At 37.9% G+C, this 15,791-nt stretch overlaps 1 protein-coding gene across 3 annotated transcripts in view; it reads left to right on the top strand.

Annotated features, from left to right (window-relative positions):
• Window positions 1–15,791, top strand: part of RB195_025802 (uncharacterized protein) — a gene marked incomplete at both ends in the record, with an annotated part of 59,806 nt that overhangs the window by 36,573 nt on the left and 7,442 nt on the right. For 2 of the 3 annotated variants that reach the window (XM_064214100.1, XM_064214101.1), the window contains 9 exons: window positions 957–1,082; window positions 1,354–1,459; window positions 3,187–3,281; window positions 13,881–13,990; window positions 14,639–14,763; window positions 14,853–15,058; window positions 15,140–15,272; window positions 15,334–15,502; window positions 15,571–15,707. In XM_064214100.1, coding sequence (XP_064069979.1) covers window positions 957–1,082; window positions 1,354–1,459; window positions 3,187–3,281; window positions 13,881–13,990; window positions 14,639–14,763; window positions 14,853–15,058; window positions 15,140–15,272; window positions 15,334–15,502; window positions 15,571–15,707 — 1,207 coding nt within the window. Of the gene's footprint in view, window positions 1–739; window positions 849–956; window positions 1,083–1,353; window positions 1,460–3,186; window positions 3,282–13,880; window positions 13,991–14,638; window positions 14,764–14,852; window positions 15,059–15,139; window positions 15,273–15,333; window positions 15,503–15,570; window positions 15,708–15,791 lie in introns of those variants that run through there. The other variant, XM_013453956.2, reaches the window with a different exon arrangement.

Raw genomic sequence — 15,791 nt, 5'->3', positions numbered from 1 at the left:
TCCTCGTCCTCGTCTGCTGTTGTTCGCACATAAATACTGTGCGAATCTCGATTATTCTTAGAATTCCCACAATCAATGGGTGGACGTGCGACCAAACATCCATAGTCAGAATTTCCATTAGCCGAACCGTTCACACTTCCATCCAACTATCCACCAGTTAACCGACAGCAATACAATCGTATATTCTCCATCGAATCCAGGATTTACTTGTGGAATTAATCGCGGGAACTGTTGCTATATTTACAGCCGACGCGTTGACCTTTATCGGTCCGCGTATGTGCTCGATACGACCGTAACCTTATGTTTTCTAGCCGCAGCCTTCCGAATCATATGTGCTTTAGTGCTTACAAATGTGACGGTTGTATTGTGATGGGAACTGATCTTGTCTTGTCACTCCAATGTGTTCCGTTTATTATTATTGATGGCATCACAGAAGCTGATAAGAACGGTAGAGCGTTGTACATTCTTCCTCATATAGTACACGTCCATATGCAGCTTGCTTACCTTCTTTTCCTCTCTTCTCCCTCAGAAAATGCTGCTTTTTCTTGTCAATGATATTTCATAGGGCCTTTTTGGAGCGAAATTTTCTCATATCTTCCACATAAGTTCCCTCAAAAATACACAAATATTCCCGAGATCGTTGACTTTTCACATGCACTTGGCGTCCTTTCCGTTTCGTGAATCGGTTTTATTAGGCTCAGTCAAAAATTCAACACCCTCAACTTGAAGGTCAATAAAAATGTCGTTACCTCGTCCAAAGAAGCCAAAAGAGGTGGATCTAGATTGGACAAAATCCGCAACATTGCGGCCCAACCGCAGAACTACAGCAACAGTTAGAAGGCTTAGTGGTGAGAAAGTGGAAATAATTTGGACCACTTGTTGGAAAAGATTCATATCCTCACATTTATTGATTGTTGAGTTGCCCATGTACTGTGTAGTAGCTACTTTTTTTTTAGTAATATCGATGTCATCAAGAGTGGCTGTAGCACCGTTTCAAGGTTCTGCTCCACCATCAGGACGTCAAGCAAAAAAGGTTAATGTTCCAGTGGTGCCAAATATGAGCGTCGTCGATAGGAGCAAATGTGAGTTTTCTTTGAAAAATCTGCTTTGAAATTTAAATTGTGTTTTGTATTCGAAGTTCTCTTCCCGCGTAATGTTGATTTCCTCTCGAAGTTTAACGCGTAGTTGTGACAACAAGGGACGACAGTAAAGGACTATTTTTTAAATAAATCATAACATTAAATGAATAGTGATGAATAATGTGAATAATATTAATAATAAAGAATAAAAATCAAATTCTTTTAATATATTCCCTCCAGATAAAAAGGAAAACCTTTCTTTTTCTCTTTGTAGATGAGGATGTGAACCGTAATGTACGAAGCAATCTGAGTTGTCGCTCAGTGGCCTCACCTTCTCGTATGAGTGACGATCGAAGCAGTGATACACAAAACTGTAACAGGTAATTAATAGCAATTTAATGGCAGTTCCTTTAATTTCTTAATCGTTTTGCAACCGTCGCAGAATAAGAATAAAGGTAAAAATACAAACACAAATATAATTATCTAATCCATGTTTCCAATGAAGTTGTGCTGGTATCGTACCGTACCGATTTCCGTCGTATTCAAATCCATTAGGTCACGACAAAGGCGTGTACTCGATGTTGTCGTCGCAACCGCTCTTATCTTCCAGCCGTTCCTTCTGTGTTATTGTAAGCTCGATCGGCTACTGAATCATTTGAGACGGGTAGTGAACGCAAAAGTCTATGATTCAAAGGGCAAAATAGGTTCTGGACGCCTATCCGAGTAGGAATTGAATCGCAAGTTATGATTATATATTACGATCCGTTAAAGAAATTGTGAGTGATTCACTATTTCCTTCTCCTTTAAAAGTGTGCATCGTTTTTTGTATTTATTGAGAAGAGAAACAAAGAGTGATTGTTCGAGTGCGTAAAATATTATTTGGGTTAATCGATCGCGAATAACCTTGAGGTTATTGAAAGTCAGTATGGGTTAAGACGACGACAGCGTAACGATAGGAGAAGATTGCGAATATTTCTTCTTCATTATGGACGTCATTGGAGAATTTCATTAAAAAAAATCCAATCTTTTTTTTTGATTTTTCTTCTTATTTCGCTTTATGCATGGGAAGTTACCTCCGATTATATGAAGTATGATCATGAAAGGAATGGAGAAGTCATTTGAATTATCGGACGTTTGAAAAATGTTTGAAATCAAATTATTCGACGACGCTAAAGAACAGAGTAATTAAAAATTTCGAAAAACTCGTCTTTCCACCTAGCAGTAACTTTGAAAAGCTTGAAAATTCAATTATTCGGGGATTTTTGCAGTTGCTCAAAATTTCTATCAGTGGAAAAAGGTTCTCAATAATTAACACGTATATGCCAGCCCAATTAATAATTTGCGTTATTCCAAGATGTCTTAGATACGTTTTATTTTTATTTTTGGTCGTTTTGGCATTCGTTAACTTTTCTTTTATCTTTCGCTGTGTGACTAAAATTAATGAAATTATCTCAATTACCTTCGTAAACTGTATTGTAGATACGAATTTTGGTGGAATATTGATGAGAAATATAGTACAAATAATTATAAATAATGATCAATAGCACTATGATTGATTTAGTCCCTTTATATAATTAGAGCTTCATTTTGATTGAATGATGTTTATGTTGCAGAGAGGGGGATATCTAAAAATGTGGTGTTAACTCTTCTTAAGAAATACTAAAATGTTAGAATCTACATTATGGACTACATCCTGACAATTAGATAATGAAACCGCACCTTATTTTTTTTATAGAGATCGTGTATATAAGCAAGAAGTGAAATACGTGGTCATTCGCGACGAGTTTGAAGAAAAATTCCTTAACAGTGTTGTCCCCATTTGTTTTCGAAAAGAATATTCTGAGAACTTTCAACAAACACTACTGTCATCAGCTCTATGATGCTCATTTCGAGGATATCAGCGAGTAGATGGATTAGAACATGTCAAAGGACATGTTTATAATATCCTTTAAAATCCTGAGAAAAAAGTCAACTTCCTTATACTTCGGGCTGAACTACATCAAAGCCAACTAGCAAAAAGTAAACCTATGATTTCATCTGAAATATTGGATATTTTCGCAAATTCCTAATTGCACGTCGCTCTATAGTTGCATGACTCTTGTTTCAGGATTTCTCGCCCAACCATCTTTGGAACGAATTCGTCATCGTCGTTTTCGAGTTACGGTACGGAAGTTGGCCATCTTCTTGGTACTAAAAGCGGTGGTGAGTTGTGTTTTAAAAATAAGTCCTCCTTTAGCGGAGTAAACGGATTGTCTAGGTTTCTAAAGAAGAATGTCAACGAATCTTTCTCTGATAATATCTTGAGTATTCTTTCGAGAGTGGGGAATATTGGGGAAGCGTAGGCGTTTTGTGATTTCATGTGACTGTATTCGCCTCATCGTTCCGTTGGCCCTTCCACGATATGGTGCCCTTAACATGCGGTAGTAGTAGAAGGCCGACAAAGCAGTAGCCATGAATAAATTAGAGTGTCGGAACCCTTGAACGTCCGCCAACTCAATAAACTCAGATCGGGCTAATCGTCGTCGTCGGCGTCGAGCGTTGCGCGGCATTGTTTGAGAGGATGTCGCCAGCGAGAATAGCCGGCAAATCGTCCACAATCCCTAACGTAGCTGCTTAAGCGGGAATACTCATTTGGCGCTATCTGATTAGTAGGAGAACGACATCGAAACTCATGTCACACGTGCACTTTTCGTGCCTGTGCGACTTTTCTACATCGATAAGCCGACTGCATCGTGCTCCGTTCGAATCAAGTTATCTTCCCTTGCTTCGTTAAACTTTCATCATGTTTGGCATCTCACATTCCAAAGATCTTCCATGGATTTTCGGAAATGAATGGAAGTCATAGTTAGTATCAGTTGGAGTATGCGAACTCACAATTTCATTTACTTTTTTATGTGCATAATACACACTTTTATTTGCATATGACCAACCTTATTTATTTATTTGTTTATTCTTTACATGGCAATCCATGTGTTTATGAATGAAGTATACAATGAACGAATAACACAAATAATATCAGCAAAATAATAGAAATGAGTATTATTGAAGTTGCTTTTGAAAAATCCATGGACATTTATCGTTTCCTTTAACATAAAAGATTCCAGCACAAGCACATGACTATAACTCTTTTGTAGTTCCGGAAAACTTTGTTTCCGGAACTACAAAAGTGAGACAAAAATAATGACAAGAACTGTTCTGAATTTTTAATTCCTCTTTCTTTTCTTTTACAAAATTAGAAAATCACTTCTTAATTCTGTGAAGGAAAATTTTCTAGTCGTTTTTTTGCGAAATACTAATCGGTGCTGTGGACATTCTTTTGCAACATTCCGTATGTTTCGAAATTCCATTGACGTATGCTCCACGGTTTCTTCGAACCGAGAAACATCTCCCAGGAAATTGTCGACCGTTTCTGATTTCCTTCTCTCGTAGCGAAAACCGAATAAGATATTAGTGTGAAAATTTCAGTATCCACATGAAAATATCCCACTTCCTGTCTTTTCACATTTATTTTATTCTACAAATTTTTTGGTGCTAAAACGTTGCTCGCTTACGCTCATATTGTTTTGATTGCCCTGAGATCCTTCTCAACTCATGTCCTCCTGCAAATCTTGACATGTGTGATTTAGCAAAAACTATAACTATAACAGCACCAGCTGTTGTATTTTAAGAATCGTTATGTTTTTGAATTTCGTAAAGTGAAAGTGTTGTGAGTGCACGTTATGTAACGATACATCATATTCGATGTAAGGACAGCAATTTTAAAACGAGAAACGCTAATATAAGCGCTAGAAGATTTAGTGTTCAAAGCTTATTCTAGTAAACGTGGATTTGTGCTTCTAAGAGCAGAATGGATGTGGTTTTACGACTTGATATGCAGAATGTCATGTGGAATATACGAGCAGAAATGCGTCGATCGCTGCGATAGCCAGATGTGAGCAGCGCAGCGTCATAACGCATACGATCAGTTGTCGTCGTGTTGTGAATGTTGTCGTCGTTGTCGCACGCTCGCTCGCTTGCGACCACCATCCGCGCACACCCACAAACACATGCACATTGACACAACAGCACTCATGAATATCCCTCAATCACAAGACATGTTTCGGACCTCATTCAGCCTGAAACATCCACTCACTCACTCACTCATTGCACTCTCATAAAAGTCTCCCGTATTCATGCATTTCTTGCAACGTTCAGTTCTTTCATTCGAGGTTCTGTATAAGTTGTCGCCGAAAAAAATTGTCCGGAGGATCTTGCAACATAAATTGAATTCTGGAAAAATATTCTATGGAAAATATCTCTTCTATAGGTAGTAAAGAACAACTCATACAATTTTCGTCGCGTAAACTTCTGTCCATCAAGCGAAATCCTTGAAATCCTCCTATATTGGATAGTATGTAGCGAAAGCGAGCAGTTACCGAATGGCTTCCAGTTTTCCTTTTTTTTCTGCTAGCGACGGTAATGGCTGCGTGTTTATTCATCCTTTGCTTGTGTTAGACAAGGTTAAATAAGATGACTATCCTCCGGATCTCTCATGGGACTTATGAAAGCTGCGAAAGGCTCCTGAATAAGTCTCATTTTCAATTCTCATCACGATCCCACCGCAAATGTTGTTCACTTAAAAATTTTGAACTATTAATCGATTTTGATCAGAAAAAATATCCTGTAATTTTTACATCTGTCACATATCCTTACGTACCCACATGAACGAAAGCAACATTCAGCATACGTTTCTGACTTGGACTAAAATGTTTCCGAAAAAAAAGCCCATCCTAGGAATTTGAGGAAGGATTCCCTTTGATGATTCCTTCAGGCAAAGCTGAGTAAATGCTTAGCTCTCTACAGATGTTACAAGGAGCGACCGTAACATTGCTCAGGAATCAGATATACGTGAAAGTTTACTGTAAGATCCCTTATTTTTATTCTGCTCACGACGAAACAATTGCATGTCATCAAAAATCTTTTTTTTCAAAATATTATTCTCGAAGTTGCTAAAAAACTAATATATTATTCTTTTTTGCAAGCCCGCCTACAGTTTTTTATTGCCAAAGCTAAGAAGCGCTTTTATAACAGCCTACAGGCCTACAAGTTCGGTTCCTTGAATATTTTCTATTTTTTATTTCGGGAAAATAAACATTTTCTGAAAAGCTTCCTTTTAATTACGCTTTTCCGTGCGTCCTCCATAACAAGACACTTATTCATTGGCAGAAATTCTGTTTATCGTTGTGAATGAGCAGTGCAACCGTCAACATTTAATCCAACTCCATCTGTAGTGGACGCTACATCGATAACTAATTAATGGGAGAATTCCTCTTAATAGTCGATGATTTCCGTTGTTCTTTGTACTCGTAGAAGAACTCTTAGTAAATTTTTCCTTTTTCCGAATCCATGAACACATCCTAACAAAACTATCGGCTTGGTCGCGGTGTCCTCGTTTCATTTCCCGGAGCGGCTCCGATTACTTCATGCCGCCCAGGTATAGCCGTGCAGGCGACTCTCGAGCTATATACGCACACATTCACTTCTCGATCCATCAGTCACTCAATCCACGCCTCACTCAAGCTCGGACTCCGATTCGTTTCCGTCTACGCTCTCATTACAACTTAGGGTTTTTTTAGATGTTCTCTGATCGTCGTTCAGCTTTACTTCAATAGCGAAAACCTTATCTTATACGATGTTTTCGATTGCTTCTAACAATTCAAACATCCTGTTTTGTCACTTGAAAAGAAGTGGTTCAGCGCAGCCAGTATCTTGCTAGGATCCGGATTCCCTATGCTTTACTATAGCTTTGTCGATACTCAGTCATTTGAAATATTACTAACTTTTACAGCAACTGCACGGATACGTGGAAGAGGAGGAAAGAGTGCATTTTTTTTGTCTTTTAAGCACTTTTTTGAGTAAGAGAGGATTATCCTTCTTATTTTTTCATTAGTATTGATGTTGCAGCGAAATGAGAGGAAGAAGTGACTAGGATTACTTGAATTCTTCCTAACTTTCGTTCTTTGAAAAACGATATAAAAGCATTTGGATTTTTTTTCATTAAAAAGTTTGTGTCTCTTATTTTGCCAATGAAGAAGAAAATAAGTAGTAAATTGTGACTTATGGCAAATGCTAATTTAGCAGAAAATAACATCCTATGACATTCAGCCTGTGAACTATTCTTGTCGCAAATTAAAAATAGCATTGTAAAATATCAATTTTTATCTTATCAATTCCTCTCATCTACCCCAAGATATCCATTTATTCATAGCAGTTAGTCCGTGTTTCTCTTTAGTATCATAAATTTTCATAGACGTTCATCGAAATCCTAAACGGATAGTTTTGTGGTTCTTCCTTTTTTTGCAATATCAATTTTTGAATTAACGAAATCTACAGTATAGGTAACGATCATAGTGTAAAGTGAAATGAAATAAAAAAAATGAAATTAGTTAAAATAAACTGAATTTAAATCAAATGTAAATAAAATCGAACGAGATAGTAGTACAGCTCGTCGGAAACCATTTCTAATCACTTCTGTACTTTCTTCACTAGAGAATGTATTGCGCATATTTTTAGTCTTTTTACTCCGGATGATCTGTGCCTCACCGAAATCCATGCAACGAACTTTCTTTCCCACTTGCACATTACTAGAGTAATGAGGACGTGTGTTCAGCTCTTGCAAGTTTTTTGTTGGTCGTTTCTCGCGCCGCTTCCAATAACCTACATGCCTACTCTTTGAGGAGTGCAAGAGTCCTTTTGTCCTCATTGAAGCGTGTAGCGTCGTTCTCTCCTCTACACATTAGCGTCCACACCAGATTCACGCATTATCCAGCAAGCATTGAAGCGTTGGCGGCGAAGGTGTTGGCGGCCGGCGGTGGCGGGTTCTGTGCTGATGCTTGATTTCCAGCTAACATTCGTTTACGAGCGACAGCGACTATGGCGAGCGAGAACAGCGAACACGGCGACCCTCTTCAAACAATGCGCCGATGCTGCCGACGTTGTTTTGCGTGTAATGATGTTTTCACAAGAACGAGTTCGTTCCCACGTTCATTTATCGGTGCTCCTAATGAAATGCTCATCAGCGTCGTATAGCATCAATCGCTGTCGTTAGATATTTGTGAGATTTGAAGTGGTGGTGGTGGTGGTGACGAAGAAGGTCGTCTAGAACCTCTTCGTTTCCCGGCGGATAACTTCACTCGCGTTCGAGACGTATACGAACGTGGCTGATTCACTGTTGTCCTGTCAACGAGTAATTTCATTTTGTGCTTCGAACAACTCACGTCGATCTTGGCTTCTATATGTTTTATGCGGGCATTCATAAAACTTTCAAAGTGTACGTGATTACACGATTCTGGATTGGTCACCTTCATTGTTTCTTCGACCTCCGGATTCACTTTCAGTGATCTCACTGCGAAAGAATGTAAAAATCCCCTGCTGAAGCAATTCTTTACCTCTTTGTGTCTCTCCATGATGCATTACTAATGTAAGCCTAGCGTTGTCGCATCGAAATGACTCAGGTGTATAACGTTGCTGGATTTGTCGAAATAGTGCATATACGTAATTAAAACTAGATTTATGATGGACATAATATTTCCCCGTAGGCGTATTCAACGTCCTTCTCATTGTTTGGCTACTATATTATACGAATATAGATGTCACATTTTGACAGAAGTGCACGCTTAATATGCCTCTATCAACATCAGCTGTATTTCCAAAGAAATCAAGACAGAAGTATTTACTTGTTTGCTATTTATTTATGTTATGCAATACTCATTAGCTAAACTCCAGAAGCTATGTTTCGAAGCTATTATTTTTCTAGAACTCACTATTTTTCTTTCTCCTCCTAGATGATCCTTTGTAAATTTTGTTCACTAAACATAACGTACTATGGGTTGGTTATCCATGAATGTCGCGAACTACACAAAGGGTTGCTTATCCGGAGAGCGCTGAGGATGTCTCAGAACAAGCTTAGGAATCGTAAAGTGAGAAGGACTAGTGTTTACTGTTCCCTGCTTTGAAGTTAGCAGTCCGATTGTATTGAAAGTCAGTGACAAATTTTCAATTCTTCTAGAACATAAGGTTTATAAGCATATTAGAACGTAAAGAAAATGGTGTAGTTCGATCTTTTTTCTGTTTACCTCCCACCCCAATATTTGCAGTAGTGCATATGAGAAAAAAAAACTAATTTCTTTCCGTCTAGATTAGATTCACAGTGAAGGTCTTGAATTTATTTCACCTTTCCTATTCCCTCTCTGATTAGTTAGCAATATTTCTTAGGAGAATTTCTTTCCTGGTCGTTGAAACTCTTCTACACGATTCTCCATCTCAATTATTATTTGTTACTATGATTTATCCAATTGTATATTCATTTGATTTGTTCGATTTGTTCCGCGAATTTTTTTGTTGCCAGACTTTCGTTGTGCAAAATTTGTAAAAATCATGGGTCGAAAGGAGGTGCATAAATCCTAGGACATCTTTTTTTTTACGATTTTTAAAACTTTTTCGTTAGGTTCAAATGTGAATTGCAGACAGAGATGATAAATGCGATGAGTATACATGGTTTTTGAATTTCCAGGAATTTTCTCTCATATTTTTTCTCTAAGTATTGCAAATTCTACTAGGATGAGTTCCCTTTATTGTCATTGTTTAATTTGATGAAAAAGTGTAATGGCCAGTACGAATCTCTAGGAATGCAATTCCAATATAAGTAGAAAAAGTGTAATTTCAAGGGTTGAACAGCTACTAGTTTTTCGGATAGTTTCAGATAACGAGAATCATTAAAACATAATTATACATCTATTAAATTTCATCCTTAGGTTATTAGTGGTCGATCATTCGTTTCAACTTGTATTACTAACTCCATAGAAGTCGTTACTATTGAATATATATGTCTTTTCACTATTTGGCACGACTTTGAATGGTGTCTGATCGGAATAATTATATCTGATTCTGTGTTCTATTTTTATAATATATGACTTACTTAAAACGGGCAGAGGAACGACACCTTCATGTGAGTTCTGATGTCCTCCAGTGCATTTACGCAGTGACCCGAAAGGAAATCGGATGCTTACCCTTATTTCCACAGTTGATGGGTTGACTGATACTTAACAATCTTATCCTAAAGCTATCCGTTGGGATATTTGTGGTTTACGTTTTCATGTATCACTCATTGCTAATATTCGTGTGTAATCATATCCATATTCACTTTGCTCACACTTAATTCATCGAGGATATTCGAATGATGGCCGCAAATACTTCTCCGCCCACCACAACACAGCATTCATGCATAATCTTGCTCAGTATTCCGTAAGTGTGTTGTGTGTCCATCCGTTCCGGATTACTTGTGCATTAGATTGTGCACGTTTGTGCTGCTGATGTTGCCGGTGAAAGCTGCGAAGCAATCGTAATGATGGCCGGCTCGGATCCGCGAATTATTCATAGGAGAGCGTTGTGCTTCGAGGTCAACAATATGCTCGATTGAACGGCACCTAGTTTACTAGCATCGTGATGATCTGGAATTGTGAAAATCCTGGATCTCACTCATTTTTTAAAATGATTTGAAAAAGAGCGCAGCTCTATTTTAAAAAAAAAAAAGAGCTGTGGATTCCTCTAATTTTTCAACTCTGTTTCGTTCTGTATCTTCGAGATATTTATTGGATCATCGTCCTGAGCAAGGCTATTCTGTCCAATCGCATTGCAATTGCGCTCCTCCCACTATGACTGTGATAGAAAACCTCTCTAATTCTTCTTTTTATTGCAACTCTGCGTATGTTTTTTTTCCGAATTTTTTTTATTTTGTAGTATTTGTTCATACATCAGTTTGTGACGATTTCTAGTGATTTCAGTAATGAAATTTTATTTCCTTTTTGCCACAGTCCCTTTTCCTACACGCACGGTTCTATGCTTTCCTCATTTTCGAGCAGGTGCTCAATTCTTTTTAAAAATTCTCTTTTTTTTTTCTTTTGCCCTCGTAAAACTTTGAATATTTCTTTATTAAGAAAATTTTCTAGTAATGGCTCTATCAAGAAAACTCGACTTCAAATATTTAATCTCGTAGTTACTTCTTTTCTTCTTTATTTTTTTCTTCATTTCTATCTCTTCTTAGCAGTAGAATCCCTTTGTCACTGAATTTTTTCTTTTAATTGTACTGGAAAAGAAGCATCGTTAGGATCACTCTACATCTCAACGGATGGAACGATAGGAAAGTGTTTACTCTTTAGCTCTGCAATCAATATGGAAATCCGGCGGATATCTGAGTAAAATTAAACAATTTTTTCTATAGTGCGGATTTTATTACCAAGCCCTCTTGACTTTAGAACGGCTCTCTCAACGATTGTAAAATTCTGCCATTTCCCTTAATTTTTGGGCGAATATCCACATCTCTTTCAGGAGTATGTGTTTGTTGTCCAGACGCGTCTAGACATACTAAGGTTTTTCATTTTTTAACGAAACTAAATCTCATTTCGAAGTTAAGCCCATCAGAAATTTCGTTTTGGTGTCATTTCTTTGCTCAACTTCTTTTCTCTTCGTGCTCAATTTTAAGAATGATAATTTGACATTGAATGTTTGCATTTTGTTGATATCCAGTAATGCTCCAGGGAGGTTGTTCGCTCTTATAAAGAAGTTTTTGAGGAGAAAACAAGTAGAAAGCGAAAGATACAAAAAAGTTTATAATTTTCTAGGCGGGCTGTTCTAATTATTGTGTTAACTCTTCTTTCGCTTTCCTAACAGATCTACCCTAAAATTATGATTTTTTTAGGAATCAGGAACCCCGTTCTCTTTGTTCCCACCTCCAATTTTCCGGAACTCCTATGTATTTTCGAATTTCATATGACTAGTTTTCTTATCTTCTCAATGATGAGTACAGAAACGTCATAGAAACTCTTCCATGGTTCAATATACTGCTTTCTTCCATGGGATGGCTCGTGAAGAAATTATCCGTAACTCCAATAAGTAGTTTGGAAAAAAGTCGTGGAATCTTCGATTCGTTCTTCATTCCTCTAATTTGCACCCCCTCGCTGTCCTTTTGCACTTTTTACACAATTTACTCACCACACTCTAATATGCAGCAAATTCAGAAATTTGAAAAGTTATGTCACACACGTGTTGCTGATTTTTTGTTAACAATTTTCCGCTGCATGCTCAAAAATAATGTAGTGCGAATTACACACTGCTGAATGATATTTTTACAACTGAAAACTACGTTCTGAATAGGGTCCCCGTGCACATTCCAAGCCTTCAACGAACACTCTTTTCATATCGTCTTCAATTCATAATTTCTTTGATATCAACAAATCAGATCTTTCAAAATTTTCCATTTCTGAATGGTTTAGTAGAACGACATGAATAAGTTGCTACTTCGGAATTGTTCACAAGAAATCCGAGGTGTTCAACGAGAGGGGATTTGCTGCTTTTTTTTAATCTGCTGAACTTCTTGCACCGATCAGGTCCAGTACTCTTTGGTTAGCAGTTTCTTGAAAACTGGAAGAATTTGGTTAGGTTGCAACTAATTTGAAATAATTTTTGTTTGTTTTTGAAATTCTTTGTTCTTGAAGTAGTAAGTATTTGAAGTTTTGCTTTTTTAGAAATTAGTAGTTCTTTCATGGATTTCTGTTCAAGAGTTTCCATGTTTTCCTTCTAGCAACGCAATCATTTGAAAGGTGAAAGTGTCAGGTGAAAGTTTCCTTTTCTTATTCTAGATTATTCCTAATTTTCTTCTGGACTAATTCTTCACTGTACGACAAAGTTCTGGATAAAAATTAGCCCTTTCACTCTTCACCTTCTTCTTTAAGATGTCGTTTTTTCAAACCCAAAGACGCCAAGTGTGAAGCGAGTCAGCACGCGAAAAAAAATTCGTTTTCGCCGATGATTTGATGCTTTTCTGCGTTTTCGTAGAGTTTTTCCCCGCATTTTTTTTGAAATTTAAAATCACGCTTCCCCTTCATTATAGCATTGTGTTTTGTTGACGGCAATATATGTCATTTCGCTGTCTGTGTTGTGAGGTATTTGATTTCAATCGCTGGCAGTAGATGGCTCAAATTCGCACATCGAATCCCTACGTCAATCATCGCACGCTCGGCTCCGTACCTCTCTATTGTCTCGAATAATTGTCTCGAACCTATTCAACTCCCCCTGTTGCTCACTTTACCTACCCCAATGGGCATTTATCGACAACAGCCCCCTCAAATTCACAAATACAACAGCTACGATCCTGGATGCTCTGGTGGAACGTAGGTCGTACGTGACTCGTAGCAATCATCACGGTGACACCCATACATTATTCAAACGCTGATCCAACTATGAACCATTGAAATGGGGAACTTTTTATCCAAACACCGTCCATCCGCATTTTTAAGGACTCCCTTTCAAGAAACCTTCCTACTGCGCTTTTAGTTCTTAATTAAGCGAGATGGATTTCTGGTTGTGTGCAAGACTAGTGCCTATGGTGCACTAATAACATCCTGGACTCATTCATTTTTAACAGAATACTACCTATTCTAATGAGTTTTGCTTGTGATGTTGGTTTTCATATGTGAATTTTTCTGTGAGCGAATGCGAGAAGCAATTCTAACAATATCCTAGAGCATTAGGTATATTAGTCTTCGAAACTCTTCTTTTCTTGTCAAGAATATTGTGACAAACTCAATATCTTAGATCTTAGCTTTAGATGTAAAGTTCTGATGTGATGATTTTCTCCATACGTTGAATATTCGTTTTCTTCTTTCCGCTGGAATAGAACGCGTAGATCCTTGAAGGAAAAAATTTGCTGGACGGGACTACTCCTATGTTTTTCCCCCAGTTGATATGATACATAATTCGTTACAGGGATGGCGTCGTTGGCGTTCCCCTCGACATCAGCACTGCCAGATCCGTCACATCGAATCTCGACTGGATCGAATTCAAGTCAAGGAAGTTCTGGATTCGAAAGCATGAAGGTGAAATATTTAGTTGTTTGTTTGGCATTGATATAGAACAAGAGTTCAAATAGGTATTTATTTTGAGAGCGATCTATCAATTAATACTACTAAAAATTAAGGCTTTATTATTGAGAAATGCCTGATTTTTTACTTCCCATTTTTTTCTGAAAATTCCATTTCGTATTATTTGAACATTCTTCGTTTATTCAGTTATTGTTGTAATTTTTCTACACACTGTTTTTCAAGTATTCTTTACTGCATATTGAAGTGAAAAAATTGTGAAAAAAAATGATATTGCGCTTAGATCCTAGAAGAGTCATATTTGTTCAAAAACGCTCAGAAGTGTAGCCAAATGCAGGAGCGAGTGGAAGGCAGGAAATCCTGGTTTCTCGCAGCGGCCCGTTCACATTTTCAAGATCAAATACATTATATCACTCATGCTTTGTTAAATCCTTCTGTTTGGTAGTAACTGTGAAATACCTAAGTATTATGAGAATAAGAATAAGAAATTGGATTTATGTGACAGCGCTTTTCATCGATGTGACAGATCAACGCATCATCAACGCTCAGATGACTGACAAATTCGCCTCCCATTCACTGATGACACTATCAGATACGAGGCATCAGAGTCAAAATGAGAAAACCTCATTACGTGCTTGATTTCAGTCGCATGGAACCGCTTCTGCTTCATCATCATCATCGTCGTTCCACACCTCTTCCCTCCTTACTCCTAGTCATACAGATTCACCACCAAGTCGAATAAGTGTACATTCAAGTGGAAGTGGTGGAAGGTGAGCTCGGACATTCTATTCAACCACCGCTTTTTTCCCTCCTCTACACCAACCTCAAATAAAAATGTCCTCACATCATGAATATTAAGTGGAACATCTTCACTCGCTTCATCATCGGTTGACGCACTTGACGAGTCCTTTTATTCGTCGTCATCGGAAACGCCAGTTAATGTCACACAAATGGTAGCGAAAGGCGTGCCAGAGGCTGAAATTCTAGCTATCTGGTTGGATAAGATTGGAATGACGGAATATCTGGCGTTATTTCTTACACAAGGATACGATTTGTCCTCGATAGGTGCGTATTTGATATCCGGACAACACATTAAAGATAGGTTGTTGATCCACGTGAATATAAATCAAAGCCTTATATGTTTAGCCCGAATCACGCCTGAAGACCTTCTGTCGCTGGGAATTACGAATCCAGCCCATCGAAAACGACTTATCACTGAGATACATAGCTGGCAGATCACTGACAGTTGGCCATCTGTCCCTCCTCAGGGCGGATTAGGGTTAGTCACTTTCCGGAGATCTTTTCCCATACATATACTGTTCTAACTATATGTATTCCAGTGAATGGCTTACTATGCTCGCTTTACCTGAGTACATAAGTGTTTTCGATTCCCAAGGATACGATTCCGTACAGGAAGTGATGAAATTAAGCTGGGAAGATTTCGAGGATATTGGTGTGAAGAGATTAGGACATTTGAAACGACTTGGTTTGGCTATAAAAAAGCTAAAGGTGAATATTTTTCTGTTTAGACATACCTACATCTAGTATATGACCTTGAAAGAAAGATTGAGTTCTAGGATTATCGACGTTCGATGAATAATCCATTGGACACGTTGACGAATGCCGCAAAAGTCCATCCAGTGCAGGTGCCCTCTCCGATGCTTTCGGCACGCTCCGTCGCTCCCATGCAGGAGCAAGCAATTCCTTCTCCAAGGTAATGAGGAAATACTACTTCTAATGCAATGTAAATTACGAAAAACCAGTTGAATTAAATACTCCTTGATTCTCCCTGACTTAA

Source organism: Necator americanus, chromosome X (genome assembly GCF_031761385.1).
Source record: "Necator americanus strain Aroian chromosome X, whole genome shotgun sequence".
Classification (NCBI taxonomy): Eukaryota; Metazoa; Nematoda; class Chromadorea; order Rhabditida; family Ancylostomatidae; genus Necator; species Necator americanus.
The sequence above is the reverse complement of the archived record's forward strand: the minus strand, read 5'-3'. Positions and strand labels throughout refer to the sequence as shown.